A 22,577-nucleotide genomic window follows, 5' to 3' on the forward strand; every position below is an offset into this window, starting at 1 on the left:
ATTATCCATGTTTAAAAATTTTGGAATATTAATATTAATATATACAGCTCTTGTTGAAATTGATCAAACTATTTTTCATGCAGTTCCGGACGCAGATTGTGTTTTTCTAACCTTTTCTAACCTTGGCACACGTTTTGACTGAATGATGGAATGAATGACGATAACAGTTTATACATATCTCTTATCAGACTTGCAGAAAGCGAACTGCAGAAATTTATGAAAAATGGTTTCTAGAATTTAATGAATTATACCGTCAAGTTACACAACATGCACACTCTTGTCACAACTTGCACAGCCATAACAAACAGATCCATCTGGTCTTCATTTTACTTTGTTTTAAAGTTTAAAAAACACTGCCAATGCTTGGCGAGAGGACTCCCAGTTGAAATTAATTGCTACTCCGCTGCCCTGTTGAATTTATTTATTATGGTCGTGTGTTTATTCTGCCAAGGCGGTAAAGCGATCGCCCAAATTCATAGACCAATCAAAAGCAAGTTTAAAGCAAAACGGGGGAAAAATGAGCTTCCCCGCATAGTTATGAATCTTAAGTTTTGCTTTCGATTATCATTTGCAACCAGCAACAAGATGGTTGTGTGCATGTTGTGTAACTTAACGGTATTAAACTACAAAATTTATTTACGCAGACTTGATGCAAATTATGTTTTTCAAGATTTTGTGATTTTGCTTCAAGTGCAAAGTAGGACAATGATCAGTCACATTTTTTGACCTACATGGAGGTCCTATAAATTAACCTGTGTCCGTTCGTCCGTCCGTCCGTCTGTTCCTCTGTTCCTCTGTTACCAACTTTTCTTGGGATTGAATAATAGGAATTTTTTGATTTTTGGTACAAAGAGGAGGAGGAGGAGGAGGAGGAGGAGGAGGAGGAGGAGGAGGAGGAGGAGGAGGAGGAGGAGGAGGAGGAGCTCTCAGGCTTGTTTTAAATAATTTTAAATCAAGTTATCAAATGTTTCACATTTTGTACATTATTCAACATTTTTAGTCTACTCTGTTTCAGTACATCTCTTACATCTGTTAACCCACTTATTAAAGCTATCTAGCTAAGCTCTATTGGATGACCTTCCAGCCTCGGCTGGTTTATGTTCCTTTGAATTATAGTGTTACTTTAAAAAATGTAAATAAAAATGGCAGAAGATAACGATTTTTCATTTGATCAACCTTGGAACCCAATCAGTTATTTTGATGAAGAAGGGGATCAGGACAATGGTGGAGGTTTGTTGATCTTTTTAAATATATATATAAAATTTACACTTCTTGTAATCTACAAAAAGACAGCTCCAAACTTTCAGGCCTTACTCTTGGTCTATAGACACTGCTATAGGCGGCCACTAGTAACCCCCACTGGGAATTGCTTATTGATAGGTTGAAACATTAGACAACTTTCACAAAAGATGTTTATCAATAGAGATTTCAAATAAAAGAATATTAAAAATACACAGCTGATTGGCTTAGGTTTCTAAACTCTATTGTTTCATTAAAACCTCAGTGCTCATGCGATTTATCCGGAGAAATTCAATATTAAAAACAAGAGCAGTGCTCATATCCCGAAGAGTACGTTAGTTCGAGTTTTACCCTCGAAATGAAGGAAGTTATGACGTAGCCTACACTTCTTGTGTTTCTCTGCACAATTAAGAGTGCTCAATACTTGAGTAGAGCTTGTCACATAAAGATTGAAAAAACGGTGTATTTCTTTTCTATACTTTAAGTTTTTTTTCTTATCAACTGATGAATGCGTATACACAAAACTTGAATTATTGAGAAGAAAAACACTGTTTCTTCAGTATTTATGTATAAAACTTACACAATGATTCAACCTGCTTTGTGCAGATCTTTGTCAGGTCTTAAGTTATCTGACGTCAATAAAGTCAATGTAGTATATTTTCCCTGATATGTGAGAGATCAAGGCAATTGTCACCCAGAGACAACATAATTTTTGCACACATCAGACAGAAGATACTACCACAGTACATTGACTTTATTGACATCAGATAAAGTCAAGGTATTGTCTTCAACTGTTTTTCTTATGTTTTAAGCCTGACAAAGATCTGCCTTAAGCAGGTCAGAACATTGTATAAATTTAATTGTATATATACAATTAAATTTATACAATGTTTTGACCTGCTTAAGGATGTATATTAAATTGACAGCTTTTTAACTATAGCTCTCTCCCAAAACAAACTTTCTTACTTATGTCTTCATTAAAGTATTTCAACTTGGAAAATAAAATTATATAAATTGGTTTTTCAGGTGGTGCCCAATATTCACCGACGCGATTGGCATCACTCTTTGAAGCAAATGTTTCAGCGATAGATGAGGATATCCAACGATCCAAAAACATTGTCAAATTTGATTTTGACAGACAAGATGATCATTTAGCAGCATGCGATACAAATGATGTTAATAATTTCACCCTGGAAACTGAAAATGGATTGAAAATGCTTGATACCACTTCAACAATTAATAAAAAGTCAATTTTTAGTGATTTAGATCGCATACGTAAATGGCAGGAACAAGCCGGTGTTGATAATCCTGATGAGGAACAGAACGATAAAAAAGACTTATTTTTGAGCAAATCCCCTGATCATCTTTTCCAATCGTCAGAAAACAAAGAAAAATCTGGGGCCAATATGGACGACGATGTTGACATTAGTTTACTGTTAGATCCGTTTTCTAGTGTTGTTGATGATCATGATAAATATGAGAATCCCAACTTTGATTCAGCTAGTCGTCTTAAAGAACTGGAAGAGCGTATGAGTGAAACTGACCATTGTACATTACCGACTGATATCCTTGACTTGAGCTCACCAATCAATCAGACAGAGCCTAATAAGCTGATCTCGATAGAGTCAGGAAATGAATTTGAAAATAAAGATACAGTAAACAAGGAAGATGATTTTGGTGACTTATGTGATTTATTGGAGCTGCCTGATGTGCCAACTGTATTACCCACCTCAAAAACAAATATGGTTGACAAAAAGACCACTGATGCTCAAAACAATACCGATAAAGAAATTGATGTAAAACCATCAATAGATACTGATGAGACTGATATTCAAACGGATTGCACCAATACTGACCTAATTGGTGGAATTGATTCTTCTCATAATGGTAATAGTATTATTGGTATTGATAATAAAAATTTTGTTATTGATCAAAAAGGTGATGGTCTTGTTGAAACTGTAGAGGATCTTATCAATTCTTCTGATACAAGTGATGCTGACCAGGTACTCGAAATTGCCTCAAACATCACCATTAAGGATAATGAGCAGACCACGGAGACTGATGAATTGATTAAAATAGACTTGGATGAAAATATGGTTGATGAATCTGAAGCTCCACCTCCATATATTGACGATGATGATTTAGAAGATGAATCAGTTTCAGGGGTAGAGCAAGATCCTTCTAGTGAAGATGTGGTTCCAAATCCTGTCAATGTTACGGATATCAGTACCCCCAATAATACTGAAATATTAAAAGAGGTGGATCCAAAACAAAATGTATCTGAAATTATTAATGATAATGAAAATCAAAGTGATCCAGAAATTTTAACCAATGTGGAGGGTGGAAACGTTGTTTTAAACATGGATAATACGCCTATCAAGGATGATTCTTGCGTTGAAAATGTGACATCTGATGATAAAACTTTTGATAAGTCTAATAATGATGTGTCGCCAACAGACAGCTCTGGCGATTTACCAAGCTCAGCAAGTGTAAACATTGTTTCTGTTTCTAATGCTCTTGATTCTATGAAATGTTTAACTCCTGATGAGGATGATATAGAGGAAAGCCAAGATATGGAGTCTTACATGGAAACTACTGTCGGAGAGCAGAATCCCTCCAAAGCTGTCAGCAATCTTTCAACCTCGCCAATACCTGATGTCAATTTTGAAATCCAAGAAGATACTGGTATTAGTAATAATGTAAATATTGGTAATGTAGAAACAGTTGACCATGCAAGGCAGGCTGGGAATCTACAATCTGCCGTAGTTGAAACTCCAAGGCTAGAGAATATGGTATCTTTAGAACTTGAAAATGTAAATGATGTAGATACTGTCAATAATGATAATACTCGAAAAGATGTAATTGACAAAAATACTAATATGGGAAATATTGATGAACTAGATATTGAAGATTCTGCTGTTCAGGAACCATTACAGACTGTTGATACTCCTCAAGAACCTGTCGGTTTTACTGAACAGGCAGGAGACATTTCTGATGAATTAGATTCTTTGTTAGACAATTTAGAGGAAGACTTAGGAATGGCGACTGAGGTCAATGATGAAGATTCTAATACTAATACTACTCATCCTGAAGAGACATCTGTAAGTGTTGTAGTAGAATCTGCACCTCCTCAAGAGCTTGTTTCTAATGCAGCTTTGGCTGCTACTTGCAATGAACCAGATCATGAATCTAGTATCAATACTGAAGCTACACCTGACGATGTTGGCGAAACTAACAATGATGAGATTCAAGTTACAGAAGCAACAGGAAATAATATGACATCCAATGAAGAAACACCTTATGAATCCATTGAACCAGTATCAACAATGCAAGATGGTCAAACAGAAGAGCTATCACCAGAATCTCTAGAAGAAACCACACCAGAATCTGATGACCAACCTCAAGAAGGAGAAACATCAACTGAATTACGAACATCTTTGAGAAGAAATGGTGGTACCAGTGGTTCTGGTAGACGAGTCAGATTCTCACTCAATCCTGAATATGAAGGAGAGAATCCAAATGCATCTGCAGGTTCACCAAACGAGCAAGGTAAGTAGATGCTTATTTACAATGAAAAACTACTCCTTTAAACTTCCTGGAAATTCTTCTCAGATCTCTACCTCTGAAGAAGTTCGTCCACCTCCCCTGTATGGACATAGAACGTTAAAGGAATTATACGGTGTTATATACACCCGACTCGTCTGAAACTGATGTCAGCAAAATTTTAATAAAAGAGTCCTTTCAAATTTGTAAATAAAAGGAAGAAAAAAATCTTGCTCCACATTTTTCTTTATTCATTACAAAAGATTCTATGTATTTCAATCTGCTGAATCAACATACATTATAACTATGTAAAAGGCTTTAAAAATAAGGTATATTGCTTAAGTTTAGTTAATTATTTCAGTGTTAAAAGTTCTTCCGTTTCAGACAGATTATTGTCTCAGTGAACTATATAAAGAGGCTTTCATGTCTCAAAATTCTTCATAACTAACCAAAATTTCAAGAGTATGTGTGCTAATTTGCTGTGTAAAACCTTGACTAATTGATCATTAATTATTTTTGATTTCAAATCAACTAGGAGAGTCACTACCAGAGGGGGCAACAGCTTTGGATTCTTCATCACAACAACCGAGTTCTGGAGATGAGATTCCCAATGAGATAAAGAATCTTGGTTGGGTTGCACCAGAATGGGTACCTGATGAGAAAGCCAGCAATTGCATGAAATGTAGCATGAAATTCACGGTTGTTAAACGAAGACATCATTGTAGAGCTTGTGGAAAGGTACACGTTTTATTTTTAAGAAACACACGTTTAAGTAACATGAGGCTCAGAATGCCTAAAAACTAAGAAACATCTAAGAAACATGCTGAGGCTGAGAATGAGAAAATAACATTTTTTAATTCGGTTTTTCTTAAGAACCTTCCAATCCAGCCTTCCACGAGGCTGATTATGTCAAAAAGTTTAGAAACATGTAAGAAACATTTAAGGCTCAAAAGGCCGATTTCTTAAGAAACATTGAGGCTGCTTGGTAAAACTAGTTTCTTAAAAAAAAAACGTGTAGCTACAATTATGTTACAATTATACACCTATAAACCCATAACTGCGTCTTGTACCCCGCCTCTCTTAGATGGGAGGCGAAAATTAAAGGGTGCGCGAATACCCTCTTTTATGAAATGTGCGAATATTAGTGGCGCGACAATTAATGGCATTTGAAAGGTATTAGAGATCGGGGGTAGAGATTACCAGAATTGAGTAAATGACTTCTTTTATTTTGACTGGGATCTTGAGTTTGAAACATTATGTCAGTTTTAATTTCTCCCTCTTTACTACTGACTTCTAACTTCTTGACTGGATAGAGCTTCCCATGTAAAAGAAAGCATTTCAGTTTTAGAGCTACTGACTCGTCCGCAATCGTGTTTTCAATTCTGGTCGATTCGAATGTTTTGAAATTCCAAAATTCGAAAATCTAAGGTAAATTAGATAACAACGCGGCGGACTTGACTTGAAAATTGTACACACTTTCACTGGGAATCTATGAGCAGTTGATCTTGTGTGTAAAGGAATATGATATTTGTGATCTTCACTTACTTTAATTCATCTCATATTTTCATTTTGTTTTCTTTTGGCAGGTTCTTTGTTCAGTATGTTGCAACATGAAGTATTGTTTACCGTACTTGAATTACAAATTTGTCAGAGTTTGTCAAGATTGCTGTGATGTCATGATTTCGCAGGGTAAGATCTTTGGAGGAAATGGGTTGTAAAATGGAGTCTCTTTAACTTGAACCTCTATAACTCGAACGTCGCGTCTTATTCGAACAAGTTTTATCGTCCCTTCAGCTAACAATCCCTTATAAACTTTACTCAATAACTTGAAATTTCCCTAACTCGAACAAAGTATATATATAGTGTTTCATACAATTGAGTCTCGAACCTTTATAACTCAAATGTCTCCTTAACTCTAACAATTTTTATCGTCCCTTCAGTTAACAATCCCTTATAAACTTTACTCAATAACTTGAAATTTCCCTAACTCGAACAAAGTATATATATAGTGTTTCATACAATTGAGTCTCGAACCTCGTCTATAACTCAAATGTCTTCTTAACTCGAACAAGTTTTATCGTCCCTTCAGAGCTTACAATCCCTTATAAACCTTACTCTGTAGCATTCCTTAACTTGAACAAATTTGTGTTCCCCATGCGTGTTCCAGTTATGGAGACTTCACTGTATGAATGATTTACACCATTATTACAGATTTTTACGCAACCTAATTCGACAAGACCATTATAATTGAAAAATCTGCACGAATAACCTCTTGTTTTTTCAATGGTTGTTGGATGTCTATAATTCAATCATCAATGGACCCTCGACATTTTAGTGTCTTTTCTGTGGTGATTCAAGAGTTAATTCCATTTCTCGAATGGCATCACTGAAGTTGGGAAGTCCGGAACCTTTTCCAGAGTTTTTTTGAGAAAAAATGTTATGAATAGACTTTTGAATCTTTTGTACTAAATTTTGATTTGCAGCTCTTTCAGACAACCCAATCCCAGACCTCACACCTGCTGCAACCAGCAGCAGCGTCACACAACCGCCCGTCACCGCATCACCAATTCCACCCGAATCTGCTGCTCCAACCGTCATAACAACACCAACAACCACAACCACCACAGTGCCACCCATGGCTGAATTACCGCAAGCTCCACCGCCTTACTCAGAAGCTGTGGATGGTCATCATGAGCGGCTTGGCTCCGCTTCCTCTGATGCACCGCCTTACTCTGAGCTGTCACCATCGTCACCCACAAACCAGTTTACAGAGCAACCTGCTCCAATCTTACCGGCCGGTGTTCAAGGAATGGGTGACGTACTGCCTGGTAATGGAGGACGTAATCCGCATCTGACCGGTGCCCAACTGACAGGTTCGTATTCTTACAATGTTTTGTTTCTGATACCTCCTTTTCAACATTAGATTTAGTTGGTTAAAATACCTTTATTTTAGCAGGAGCTAATTTTCTCGGTCGAAAAAAAATTGAAAAATGGCATTTCACGGTTTTGCCCTATTTTGTACACATTTTCTTTTTTTTTCTTCCTAGGGACTTTTCTAATTTTTTGCCGGAAAACCGCAAAAAAAGCGAAAATTAGTTCCCACAAAAATTAATTCCTTTAGTTAAGGTAGAATGAGAGTCGATATTTTACGTGTAATCTAGCCCAGACTTTTAGACAGTTTTTCAATTGTTTTCACGGGGTCGAAGGACAGCCGTCTCGGTTATCTAAAGCTGAACGCTAAAGCTAAACTCCTGGTTTGAACCACTAAAGTCATAACCGTTCGGCAATTTAAAACTCAAGTTAAAACTCAGGAAAAGTGTTTGAAAAATACCCTGTCACAGGGTAGGAACGTTTTCGATTTTCACCAAGAGTTATGGTCAAAAAATGATTTGCATTTAATCTTTCAGTCATTAGTTTAGGCTCAAACTGAGATTTGTGTGACTCCACTGTGTTTACAATATTTTCTTTTGACCCAACTACTCTTTCAGAAATGATGAACTTCCAATTACCAGCATATACACCAACAGCACGACAACGTCAAAATCGTAATCGTACAGAGTCAGAGATGAGTGCTGTTATCATGTTCAATAGCACGGCTACCAATCTACCACCAATTATAAGGAGAAGTAACGAAGGTACATGTTTTTTTTATAAGAACACCGTTTTCAGCCATAAATGTTCTTAAAATGTTCTTAATTTCACCATTGTGTGAGTTTTCGAAAATGAATTGAGTGTTTTAGAGTCCATTAACAGTCTGTGCCACTAACCCGATCGGGAAGATTCTTCCGAAATGGGAAGATTCTTCCGAAATGGGAAGAATCTTCCCGAACGGGAAATTAACTTGACTCCCGAACGGGAAGATCTTCCCGCTTTTTTACTTACATAGGACTTTTCGATTGGGTTGAAACTTCCTGTTTGGGAAGTTAACGCAGTTTTTTCAAAATTAAACCAAATTTCCACGGTAAAGTTTATTTTTCTTTCAGTGAAAAATCTTAAAATTTGATGCTTTATCAGCTCCAAAATGTTTCAACTTTCGCCGGTCATCGTACAGTTTTGCCGAAGATTCAGTCATTTTTCATCTTCCCAAAGAGGAAGAATCTTCCCAATCAGGAAGAAAAAATTCGCCTAAGTTCTTCCCGTTCGGGAAGTTTCTTCCCATTTCGGAAGAATCTTCCCGATCGGGTTAGTGGCACAGACTGATTAAGCCTCAAAATGTTCTTAACTTGTTTTTAATATTTTGGCCATCGAAGCCTTATGTTCTTATATAATTTGCTCTTACAAGAAAACGTGTAATTAGGTCGAACATTTAATTCATACATAGATTCTAGATGTTGATTCATTCTCCACAAAATCAAAAATCCATTCAAAATCCAGAAAACTGCAGTTGTTTTATCCCCTGTGTCCAGACTCACAATGACCTCCTATAGTAGAAAGGGGTAAAAGTCCTTTCTGGATTAGTCGATTAATACTCGAATTAACTCTTATATTCTAACAAATACACTTTGCTAAACTGCAGTGCTAAGTTGCTAATGAAGTAACTTAAGTGGATTAATTTTCGCGTGGGCTTTTTTCGGGAATCGAAGGTCTGAAATTTCCCCTTGGACAAAATTTCGCGAATCGGCCTATTTTTCAAATTACTTCTTTCATTTTCTTACAAAAATGCCGATTTTGAAATTTTCGTAGTGAGTAAGTTTCGCGAAAAAAATGACCGAAATTCGCGAAAATCAAGAAAATTAATCCACACGAAATTTAATTCAATAGACAGCATAGAGTTTTTAAATCATTCTTTATTTTTCAGAAACACGTATCGTCAACAATCCAGACTTGGATACACTTTTTAGCCAAATCCGAGGTAAATAATTACCATATCACTAATCATTGCACAATATTTAAGCGCTTTGTTTGACGTCTCTTACTAGCGCTCGCTGCGATCACCTCTTTTTCATTGATTTTCCACACTTTGTTACGGCGTATTTATTCCTTTAAGCATAAAATGCCCGAGAGGCAAATTTAGGTGCTTATGGTTACCAGTCTTGAAGGATTAAAAGGAAAAGGACCTAATTTAGAGCCGCCCTTTTTTACGCCGGCCATTATTACACCAAAGCGAATTTCTTTCCATTTTTAGCCTGGCCCTTATAACGCCAGCGATGGAAAGATATGGGTGGGCGTGAAAAGAGTCGATAATTATATAACTAAGTTTCAAGTAACTTAGTGGAACATCAACTTTGAAACATCAACGAACCTCGCGAAAGGTTTCTGCCGAAATTTTTGGCTGGGTTTAAACAAGGACTTTCATTAATACTTCTGTCTCTGATCAGTAACTAAAGAAAACAAAGGAGGTGATAGTAAGTAGAGTAATCCAGGGAAAGAAGTTAGTCTCTCCACTTTTGGGGGTAAATATATCGGACGGAGGATCGAGACAAAAATACCATTAGATGCTAGAAATTTCCTTGGGGGAAAATGGGGGTAAATAGGTATTGAAAAGGGGAGCCTTTAGGTTGCCCACTAATCTGGTCTTTGAGTTAAGATTTATGTTGTTTTTATTCAGACGAACAGGAAGATCCAATCACGTTTATTGTCAACAAGAATCTCGTCGTTCGCGTCAAAATCGTTAACTGTAAGTTGAAATAACAAATTGATCTACAATGTTAGCCATTATATTTGACACAAAGGGAATCTCCTAGCAAAACTTAAAAAACAGCTTGTAGTTTTTTAGTGCATTATTAGCTTAGGGTTCGAAAGTACAGATTTTTAGGAGCTTGTGATCTGAGGGTCAAAAAGCTTATGAATGGTCCGACTACCTATTTACCCCCATTATGAGAACATAACCTAGAAGCCACTCTCCCCTCCAAGTTCGAAATATCGGATTAAATAGAAAGCCGGAAAATTCCATTCTTTCCCGAACTTTAAATTCAGCAATAACGCTAAAATATATCCAGAAATGCCATCATATTCTGACCTGAATGTGAAAAGTGGATGACAATTGTCAAGGGGTGTAATATATTTGTCTCAATCGACACACAACGTTGTTTTAGCGTTCATCTAACGTTTTATGAACGTTTGTTAAAGGACTCTCAAATGACTTCAAAAGTCATTAGTATATCATAGAAAAATCAATTATTTCATACGCAACATTATATACATTTTAATACATATTTCATTACGTCATCGTCCCTTGAGACTCTTTTCGCCCATAGTCACATTTTCTGTTTTGTCACTGTCACTTCAGTTACACGAGAGTTTTTATAGAGATAAGACGTATGGTGTTGAGACATGTTTTTGAGTTTGACATTTTGACATCATTTTACTTTGAATTTCAATTCACATTCAAGCACATTTTCATGGCAGTTTTCACACAGTGACTACACTTGGGCAATCTGGTAAGCATTATTCTAGTTATTTGACATTTTATAAATTCAGAAAATTTACAAAAATATTTATTCAAAACTTAGATTTTCATTTACTTTCTTCTTTTCATTGGACTTTCATTGCACTCACGCACGTTCGTGCTCAGGCTCTCTGGCTCGTTTAGTCCTTTTTCTTTTCATTGGCCTTGCCTTGTTTTCATTTTGGCTCAGTTCAGTTCATTTCTGGCCTTCATTTTCCATTTGCATTGCACGTTCGTGCCCTGGTTTCATGGTCTTCTCAGCTGTGCACTCGTTTCGCCCACATTCTCATTCGCACGTTCGTGCTCAGGCTTCTTGGCGGTCACAGCTGTGGTTCTACCTTGTTCACGTTTCGTGCCTTTTTTGTTTGATTATTAGTCATTTTTTCATTAATTAGACATTTTTTCACTAATTAGTCATTTTTCACTAATTAGCCATTTTCATTAATTAGTCATTTTTTCACTAATTAGTCATTTTCACTAATTAGCATCATCATTCCTAGTTTTCATTTATTTAGTCAAATTGTCAATTTTTCTAAATTATTTTCTTTGTATTCATTTCAGTTTGAACACTTCACATCCATATCACAATAATTACGTCGTGTTACAAACATCCCTAGCGGTCCTGCCCTGCTACATTCAAACAGATACTCGAATCACAGAATCTCGATTCAATCAGAAACTCATTCAAACCAATCATGTCGCACCATTAACAATCTTCATGCTGTTACGATCCAAGAAACGTATCGATTACAAAATGTTCAGTGAGGACGGTACAAAGCATCTCAAACCTGATCTCACCGGAGCCACTGCAGGAGTCGTGGCTGATGAGCTTCAACATGTGATCAACTCAATCACCCTCATCCTGGAGGAAATCAAAGACTTCATCATTGAATCTGCTATTGACGGTTTAACACCACCAGAGGAGATCGATGACAACATTTCAAAAATTGGATCAATGAGATCAACTCTACGTCACCTCTTCATCAAAGTGCCGAATGACTCCATCGACAAAACGCTTTTCGAATCCTACGACTCAGCAATCTCTAGCATCCAAATGTACATCACTGATGCAAAGAAAACCAAACGTGATCAACGAGAATTCGTCGAGAATTCATCTAAAGAGGCAAAATCGAAATCAATCGAGTTTTCCATCAAAAATGTTGACCACTCCCTAAAATTAATCGAATCCCAACTTTCCATCGATTTCAATGAAGTAACAGACACTGTCGTCCAATCTGCAAGCAAAGATATTCCTGATATCACGAAGTCAATGGAGAAGATAGCAATCGAACTCAAGGTCCTTATCAGAGACACAACTGGGACAACTAAGGAGCCATCAGTCACAATGCTACAGCAGAAGTATTCACGTTTGATTACTTCTCTTCAAACCTTCTCAACCAACGTCAAAAAGCAGCTTGCCGACAGAGAGATCGATAAACTCTCGACATTCAAAGATTCGATCCTGAAAATCAAACTGCAGAAATTCAGTGGATTCGACTCAAAACTAGACATTTACTCATTCCAAACCGAGTTTGAGAAGCTCCACAAACGCCACACTCCAAGATGCTACATGCCAGACCTTCTTCGCAACAATTATTTAGAGGATCCAGCCCTGTCAATCGTGAAAGCTGAAACAAACATTGACGAAATCTGGAAACGTCTAAAGTCATCATTCGGTAACACAAACATTTTATTGAACAATAAACTGCAAGAGCTATCCAGTCTCGAAAATATCTGGAGGCTTAAAAATCCATCCAAAATTGCTGAAGCTCTTACTAAGATCATCTCGCTCATGAAAGACCTAATGTCATTATCAGAACAACACAACATTGAAGCCAAGCTCTACAACAGTGATGGAATCCAACGTCTCTACAAATTGATTGGTGACTCTAGAACTACTCGATGGTTTGAGTCTATTTGTGACCAAGATTTAGAGGGTAAAGAACTTTGGTTTCAGCTGATAGAATTTTTAGAGAGAGACTTAAAAGTTCAACAGCAAAAGCAACTCTTGACATCGCTAGATACTGACAAGCCACCAAGAGGTCAGCATTCGCATCCAAGCATTCGAGATCCTTCAATTCCAATTCCAGACGATCAAACTCAGTGCGCCATTTGTGGTTCAAAGGATCATCCAACAACCATTGGACCAAAAGGAAACAAGCTGATCCAATACTTTGTCTGCAAGGAATTCGCAGATATGTCACCTTCTGAACGTTTTTCCATCCTAAAACGTAAACATTTGTGTCACCAATGTCTCTTCCCTGGTGCCCACGTCGACACTGGCAAGCATCAGGAAGGTAAATGTCAACGTCAATTCATATGCAGACACAAAGATCATGACAACTTCACCATCAAGAAACACGTGCTTGTCTGTGAAGAGCACAAGAGGGATCAAGAAAATGTCAACCAACTCGAGCGATTCAAGCAGAGGTGCATCAGCAAACGTAACAACATGCCAGAGTTCTCCAAAAACATCTCCAACTTCATTGCAATTTCATCATTCCAAACCAGATCACCAAAGGACTCTGTGGACGAATCAGCCATCTTCCAGTTTCAAGAAGTCACCATCAACCATAAACCGTATCTGATTTTCCAGTGCAGATTGATTGTGCTATCAGTTAGTTTGATTGATCCATCATATTTTGATTTGAGTGCACGTCTGACGACCTCACCAGTATGGGCATTGAGCACAGCAGCAATGAGCTCTGCACGTGGTTGCGTTGTCGGTGAGATGACTTTGGATCTCGAGAAGATGAGTTGCGAGGAATATTCGCCATTTTTACGGAGCATTCGTGCGTAGATAGCGACAGCTGCCATCTGTTTGCTAGCATCCCCAAAATCGACAGTGTTTATGTTCAGATTGACTGCATCTGGAGGAACGATGGTTCTTTGATACCGGATGGTCTTGATTTCTTGCATCATGGTAAAGTTATCTTCCCAGATCGGTCTGAGATTGTCAGGAATGGCATCGTCCCAACTGAGTCCAAGATCGACAAGGTTGCGAAGATCAAGCTTGAATGAAGCGGTGATGGGTGTCAATTTGCCAGTGATGTCGAATATTTCACCAACTTTCGAAACGCAATGACGTCGAGTGAGCTTTGATGGTATTACGCCGACTTGAATGGTTGGCTTTTTACCACGATGCTTTTTGGCAAAATTTAATTCGGTTACGTCGATGGCAATTTGATCTGATTTCGGATACCAAATGAGACCACCAACGCCGATTGATTCTCCATCTTTGGTCAAAGATGCTGGAGGATCATCACCACTGAATGTGAAACCTTTCAAACCGAACCCTCCCCGACTGAGAGCGATTTCCATTTGGTCGGCTCGTTGTTTTGAGGTTTGATCATCAACTTCACCAGACATGCAATCGTCGACGTACAAGTCTTCGTTTACGATTTGGTCAACTTCTGGGAATTCCTCTTTCGACAAGGATGAGGTTTGACGAATGCCTCTTTCGGATTGATTGCCACTTGATCGCACACCGTATATCAACGTCTTTATCACTTTCTCTTCAGGTGGCTGGTTGATGTCGAGTGTGTCGTGCCATAAGTATCGTTGGTAGCACCAGTGATCAGAGCGTAGCTTGACGGAATTATACATTTTGGTGACATCGGTATGGAAGGCGGATCTGTGAGTGTACCACCTGATGAGGATTTCCACCAATTTGTTCATCCCGTTGGTTCCTTTGGCAAGGATTGAATTTAAGCTATATCCACTACTTGTTGGCTGTGATGCATCGAACACAATTCTGCATGGCGTTGTTAGCGAGCTGAGTTTCCATACAGCCCGCCATGGAATGTAGTTTTGGATAGCGTTTGATGACAGTTGATCTTGCTGGTCCTTTGGAAGATTATTGACGTAATCAACGTGTCCAAGTCTTTGAAGCTTACGTTCGGATTCTAATACATCTGACTTGTCCTCTGGATGACGATTAAGCTTTGAAACTTGTTGATTGTAGACTTTCAGTGCCCTAGAACGGTTGGGCACCAAACGAGTGATGGGATCTTGGATGAATGGAAGTGTTGCGATCGTCACTTGCTCGTCGGATTTTACGATGATTGATTTATTGATGAGTTCTTGTTCGACCTCTTCACGAATGCTTGTTGCCTCTATTGATCCATTGGACTTACAATCGACACAAGAACGACATTTGGTGCAACGATAGGTAACTTCACTGCCGGCACTTTCAGCAATGTCGAACGTTGATTGTTGGCCAGGATACGAGTTGTTGGAGACTTGGTAGGTGCGAGTTGTGCACAGAAGTGGAACGTCTGGGTTGAGTTGGTAACCAGTTTGATAAAGTCTGAATTGTTTAGAAATGAAATCACTCTTACCAGTCCTGTGGAATTCATTGTTGATCATGGTGAACAATTGATGAGGACCACCAATAACTCCACGACTGCCACATGAGCTGCGAAATATGGATTGGTAAATTGTTAATCCTGAAGGCATCTGGAACACGAACTTTGGGAAATAACGGAGGTATCTGATTCCAATCATTAAATCGACGTCTCCTCCAATGGTAGGTGGTAGTTTTGGAAGTTGCGATGGATCACCTCCAACTTTCTTGTAGGCTTCGTGGACGTCATGCTCGACTTGGCCGTTCAAATGGTAGGTTGGAAATGTTGAGGTGATTTTGTCCAGTGATATTCCAACAAATGTTGCATCAGATCCGTCATGGGTTGGGATCTTGACTGAATAAACGTTTGTTCGTATTGGAGTTGTCACACCTCCGACTCCACCCAAGTTGATAGGAATTTGGCACTGCAATTCGGCATCCAATAATTTGACTGATGACGTACGAACGATGAAATCGTCACATCCAGAATCGTAGAAAATCAGATACGGTTTATGGTTGATGGTGACTTCTTGAAACTGGAAGATGGCTGATTCGTCCACAGAGTCCTTTGGTGATCTGGTTTGGAATGATGAAATTGCAATGAAGTTGGAGATGTTTTTGGAGAACTCTGGCATGTTGTTACGTTTGCTGATGCACCTCTGCTTGAATCGCTCGAGTTGGTTGACATTTTCTTGATCCCTCTTGTGCTCTTCACAGACAAGCACGTGTTTCTTGATGGTGAAGTTGTCATGATCTTTGTGTCTGCATATGAATTGACGTTGACATTTACCTTCCTGATGCTTGCCAGTGTCGACGTGGGCACCAGGGAAGAGACATTGGTGACACAAATGTTTACGTTTTAGGATGGAAAAACGTTCAGAAGGTGACATATCTGCGAACTGTTGTTGATCAAACTAATCAAACTAACTGATAGCACAATCAATCTGCACTGGATCAGCAACGACGAGATCACTCTAAAGCCATTTGTACGTAATCGAATCATTGAAATCAAACGCTTCACGTCATCCGAAAATTGGTACTACATCAACACGAAGCAAATGTTGGCCGACCTTCCAACACGTCGTGGTTGCAAGCTTTTCGACATCAACAACAGTTCGAGATGGATCAACGGTGATTCCTGGATGACAACTGATGTCAAGGACTTCCCCATCAAAAAAGTGAGTCAGATTATTCTTAACTCTTCTGACCTTACCCAAATGAAGAAAGAGGCTACTTTCGAGAGCAACCAACATCATTCATTCACGAAGACTTCTGGACATTCGTCACTTCCTGCCGAAGTGAGCGAACGCTACTCATTCTCGAAATACTTGATAGACCCCAACAGATTTCGTTTCACCAAAGTTATCAGAATTCTTGCTCTCGTATTTAAATATCTGCAAAAACTTAGATATTTAGCTCAACAAAGACGTGCATCCAATACCAACAATCATCAGCTTATCATCAAATTGGACGATATGGAAGTTCACATCAAATCAGCGGAAGTTTACTTCTGGCACAAGGGAACTAATGAGGTCAAACGATTCGTCAGCCCTAACAAATACAAACGTATCTCAACTGAAGTGGACGGTATACTCATTTACACCGGTCGCATTCTTCCAAACGAAAGCATCAACATCGTTACACCAATGACTCGTGTCATGAAAGATCTCCATCAAACTGTCTTTTGTGTACCGATCCTGGAAAAGCATTCACCACTTTCCTACGCCATTTTACAAGAGGTTCACTGGTTCAACAAGACCGTCAAGCACTCGGGAATCGAAGCGACATTACGTTATGCATCCAAAGTCGCCCACATCATTGAAGGTCGTGAGGTCACAAAGAAGATCAAACGAGCCTGCAAACTGTGTCGTTATCTCGAAAAACAACGCATCAAGGTTTCGATGGGGAAGATTCCAAACTCCTGCATGACGATTGCACCAGCATTCTACAACACTCAATGTGATCTAGCCGGACCATTTCAAGCATACAGTTCATTCAACAAACGCAAAACGATCAAAATTTGGTTGACAATCTTTTGTTGCTCCACAACTTCCACCATTTCGATCAAGACAATGGACGACTACAGCACGCCATCTTTTCTACTTTCCCTTACTCGCTTCGCTTGTGATAACGGTTATCCAATGAATATGTTCATCGATCAAGGCAGCCAAATGGTCAAAGGCTGTGACGATTCAAGGATTTCGTTCAAAGATCTCAAAAACCGCCTTCACGTCGACGTCAAGATGAATTTCGAAGTTTGCCCTGTCGGCGGACATAATTATAACGGAAAGGTTGAACGTAAGATACGAGAAGTGAAATCATCAATCAACAAATCATTCCAAGGAAGGAGACTATCGATCCTGCAATGGGAGACACTATCATCGGAAGTAGCAAACTCCATGAACGACCTGCCTTTGGCACTCAATGGCATTGTATCCGATTACGAATCAATGGATCTCATCACACCGAACCGTCTCAAGCTTGGACGTAACAATGATCGTAGCCCTACCGAACCACTCATCGTTTCCAAGAATCCATCGAAAATCCTTCAAACCAACACCGAAATCTTCGACACTTGGTTTGACAACTGGCTGATCAACCATGTTCCAAAAATCACTTATCAGCCCAAATGGTTCATCAACGACAGAGACATCATGGTGGGCGACATCGTGTTGTTCCTCAAGAATGACTCCCTCATCAACTCCACATATCAGTACGGTATCGTTCGAGAGTTATTCCCAGGACGAGATTCAAAAGTTCGAAAAGTCAAAGTCGCGTACAAGAATCACAACGAAAGCGTGTTCCGCGAGACGAATCGTGCAGTTCGTGAGTTAGTAGTTATCCATCAAGTGGATGAAGTTGATCTGGTGGATGGTTTAAATGAAATGTTTAACTTGACTAAATGACTTTTGCATCTGCCCGGGGGCAGTGTTAAAGGACTCTCAAATGACTTCAAAAGTCATTAGTATATCATAGAAAAATCAATTATTTCATACGCAACATTATATACATTTTAATACATATTTCATTACGTCATCGTCCCTTGAGACTCTTTTCGCCCATAGTCACATTTTCTGTTTTGTCACTGTCACTTCAGTTACACGAGAGTTTTTATAGAGATAAGACGTATGGTGTTGAGACATGTTTTTGAGTTTGACATTTTGACATCATTTTACTTTGAATTTCAATTCACATTCAAGCACATTTTCATGGCAGTTTTCACACAGTGACTACACTTGGGCAATCTGGTAAGCATTATTCTAGTTATTTGACATTTATAAATTCAGAAAATTTACAAAAATATTTATTCAAAACTTAGATTTTCATTTACTTTCTTCTTTTCATTGGACTTTCATTGCACTCACGCACGTTCGTGCTCAGGCTCTCTGGCTCGTTTAGTCCTTTTTCTTTTCATTGGCCTTGCCTTGTTTTCATTTTGGCTCAGTTCAGTTCATTTCTGGCCTTCATTTTCCATTTGCATTGCACGTTCGTGCCCTGGTTTCATGGTCTTCTCAGCTGTGCACTCGTTTCGCCCACATTCTCATTCGCACGTTCGTGCTCAGGCTTCTTGGCGGTCACAGCTGTGGTTCTACCTTGTTCACGTTTCGTGCCTTTTTTGTTTGATTATTAGTCATTTTTTCATTAATTAGACATTTTTTCACTAATTAGTCATTTTTCACTAATTAGCCATTTTCATTAATTAGTCATTTTTTCACTAATTAGTCATTTTCACTAATTAGCATCATCATTCCTAGTTTTCATTTATTTAGTCAAATTGTCAATTTTTCTAAATTATTTTCTTTGTATTCATTTCAGTTTGAACACTTCACATCCATATCACAATAATTACGTCGTGTTACAAACATCCCTAGCGGTCCTGCCCTGCTACAACGTTAGGGACGTCAAATGGACGTTGTTATGACGTTATGTGTTAACTGGGTATATTGTTTACAATTCCATCTCTTCCGTTAGCATAAGAACTGTCATTTTGGTCATCTTTACGTACAAAAAAAACGTTTTTTCAACGTTCATCTAACGTTTTATGAACGTCAGGGACGTTAGATGGACGTTGTTAAGACGCTCTGCACCAACTGGGTATATTGTTTAGAAAGTGTAAAATTTTTGTGGTTTGTGGTTTGTGTTCGACAAACTGAGTCTCGGACGGGACTTTTATACACGATGAGCCTGGATGAGCATCCCCTATTCATGATATGCACCATTGCAATGTCTTCCATTCCACCCAATAGCTGATTGGTTGCAAGTGACGTATTGACTGATTTTACGTCACTTACGACCAATGAGCTGTTGGTTCCGTGATGTAATGTCAGAAGACATTGCAGTGGTGCATATCATGAATATCAGCAGATGGAATGCGTGCAACTTCTGTAAGCTTACAGCGCTTTACTGGAGCCTTAGTTAAGCTTATTCTGAGCTCCATACAGAGCTGAGCTGGTTCCCAATGGTCCTAAACCTTGTGGGACACTCCATTGCAAAGGATTAGAGCCATTGAAGTCCAGCAAAGGCGGGGGGGGGGTAGAACCGACGAATTTCCACTAAAATAGCTTTACGCTAGGGTCTAGTATGCTAGACTAAAAATCTTTTTAACTATTATTGAAAGCATGTCTAATGTCAAAATTTTTCACTTTCATGTTCATTTTCAGTGGATTGTTGCGTGGAGAAAAAATGTTGGTGTTTCACATCAGATGGTATGGGTGCGTCTAACCAAGAAGAAATTGTAAGATATTTTCTTCACTGATATTACATGCCTTTATTTACAATCGGCCATTTTTGCAAACTCTGTTTTTTTTTGGGGGGGGGGTATTCAAGCAAAAACGGGTCCTGAGTAGGTGTGGTTTTTTCCATCTTCTAAAGTTCTCTAAGGGTAGGAAAAAATCACAGTTTAGGAAAATATTCAGTTTCGAGAGAAAAAAATGTATCACTTTATATATCAATTTAATTTTTTTAATTAAGGGTCTGTTTTGTTAGGTCCCTTCGACCCCCCCCTCTCATTTGGGAATGCCTGTTAAAACAGATTAAAAATAAATTCTACTTAAGGGAGCGTCTCCAAATATTGTTTGAAAGCTTCGTTTATGTTTCGTTTAGCTTTCGTTTCGACTTCGTTTCGACTTCGTTTCGAATATATTCAGATAATGATGTCTGATTAACTTTAATTACTTAAAAGAAAAGAAGATAATTGAACTGAAAAAAGATAATATTTTGAAACGAATGGTGAAACGAAATAAATTTTTTCTCTGGATTTCATGTCATCCAAAACTTTTTAGGATTTTTAGCAATAGTCTCATTTTGTTACTACAACAAAGGATAGTTCTTACTTCCTCAAAATGCGTAATATTTTTTTCGATGTTTAGAGGGATTCAGTTTTTGAAGTTTCTTGCTTTCAAGCTTGACAAGTTTTCTAATATCTTTTGCCCTCGATTTAAGAATTCTTTTAAACCTGGTTCTGATAAAAAATAAAAATTATGGTATAAGGCTGCGAAGGTACTTTCCGACATAACAACCCGAAACACTTTGCAAATTACTTCAATATAATTCATATGGGAATACCGTAATTAATTACAACTGAGTTGGTAATTAATTACAAATTGAGTCGGTAACACCTTTAAGACCTGTTAAAATTGTTGCACTAATTATATCCCTGTTAGCTGATAGCCCCTAACAGTAAGAAATCATATTTCTGAAAAAGTCTACATCATAAAATACGAAAGCAGACTTCAATTTGGATTGATCTTCAACCAAAACATTCTGTTGAAAATAAAGTTCAGTCATTAAGATATATTCCTAAAAAAGCGTGCATATGTGAAATTAAACATGAACTCTCATCCTATCCGTTTCACAAATTTTTAAGTGAGAAGTTTCTCTAAACGAAATGAAACGAAATAGAAAAAACTCAGAGATAATATTAGATAATTATCTCTAAATTAGAACTAATTATGCATTTCGTTTGAGCTTCGTTTGAACTTCGTTTGAACTTCGTTTTAAATCGTTTCATGAAACAATTTGAAACGAAAAAATTGAAACAACATTTGGAGACGCTCCCTAAAGATTAAAACTTCACGTGGTTTTCTTTTCCCCGAATTAGCCCTAGTGTAACATGCTAGAATTATCAAACTAATACAAAACAGAAATTAGGGGTAAAAAGTAGAAGGGACAAATTATAGCTTATTTAAACTGATATTATTCCGTTACTGTTACGATTATAGTATTATTACATAACGCCAATATTACTGTATTACATGAATTATAAACAACTCCAGTCTAAAATGGCCTTGGATTTGTTTTGCTTTTTCTTTCACTTAGGTCGTTTTAATCAAATGTGGTTCTTACGATGTAGATGATCGAACGCTGACACGAAAGGTTCTTCAACAAATGAACCATATCTTCGAGAAAGCCAAACACGGTAAGAAGGGTTTCTCTGATCATAGGGCGATTCCATTAAATATCCATACAAGGGGATGGACGAACATTTTCAAGTGGACAAAAAATTCGTGGAAATGTGTGTTTACATTTCCCCTGGAAATGGTAAAATTTTACAAAAAAAAAAAACCTTAGAAAAATTATTTTCGTACTTAAAAGTGACGGTGTTGCACTAAAATCAGTCGTTGACCCCCAGGATGCTTTAGAAATAATTTTTTACCCCCCCAAAAAACATTTTTCTAAACCCACAGGAAATTCTCCTCAGATTACCCTTTGGAAATTTTCGACCACCCCCTATATGTATATCGCCCATTCTGATCAAAGTAAATTTGAAGGGATAATGTGGATAATTGGATTTTTCACTTGTAATGATGGGCTATTCTACAAAAAAATCCTATCCCCTTTGTTGAGGAGGTCCTTTTTGTGAAAGGTGACCCCGCTGGTTTTTTTTCTCCATTTCTCAGGACCGCCCTGTTTTTTTCGGCCTTATTTTACTGACCACCCTGAATTTTTAACCTAATTTCCCAGACCACGCCACACCTCCTCAACATAGGGGGTACAGACTATTTCTGGAATAGACCAATAACGTTTTATGATATGGGTAAAACCTCAAAATGTTTTGGCCTA

General features: G+C 38.0%; 2 protein-coding genes across 2 annotated transcripts in view; both read left to right on the top strand.

Moving 5' to 3' along the window:
* Positions 1-1,091: 1,091 nt before the first annotated feature.
* LOC136801652 (zinc finger FYVE domain-containing protein 16-like) overlaps positions 1,092-22,577 on the top strand; it is a 30,236-nt gene continuing 8,750 nt past the window's right edge. The window contains exons 1-10 of the mRNA XM_067058297.1: positions 1,092-1,230; positions 2,266-4,788; positions 5,318-5,520; positions 6,369-6,471; positions 7,266-7,655; positions 8,271-8,417; positions 9,581-9,634; positions 10,331-10,399; positions 20,177-20,250; positions 21,834-21,933. Coding sequence (XP_066914398.1) covers positions 1,143-1,230; positions 2,266-4,788; positions 5,318-5,520; positions 6,369-6,471; positions 7,266-7,655; positions 8,271-8,417; positions 9,581-9,634; positions 10,331-10,399; positions 20,177-20,250; positions 21,834-21,933 — 3,751 coding nt within the window. The 5' untranslated portion in view covers positions 1,092-1,142. The remainder of the gene's footprint in view (positions 1,231-2,265; positions 4,789-5,317; positions 5,521-6,368; positions 6,472-7,265; positions 7,656-8,270; positions 8,418-9,580; positions 9,635-10,330; positions 10,400-20,176; positions 20,251-21,833; positions 21,934-22,577) is intronic.
* Positions 16,419-19,436, top strand: LOC136801653 (uncharacterized). Its single transcript, XM_067058298.1, has 2 exons — positions 16,419-18,763; positions 19,332-19,436. The coding sequence occupies exon 1, from the start codon at positions 16,574-16,576 to the stop codon at positions 18,419-18,421; it is 1,848 nt and encodes a 615-aa protein (XP_066914399.1). The 5' UTR covers positions 16,419-16,573; the 3' UTR covers positions 18,422-18,763; positions 19,332-19,436.

Source organism: Clytia hemisphaerica, unplaced genomic scaffold, assembly GCF_902728285.1.
Source record: "Clytia hemisphaerica strain Z4C2 unplaced genomic scaffold, Clytia hemisphaerica genome assembly, whole genome shotgun sequence".
NCBI classification, from domain to species: domain Eukaryota; kingdom Metazoa; phylum Cnidaria; class Hydrozoa; order Leptothecata; family Clytiidae; genus Clytia; species Clytia hemisphaerica.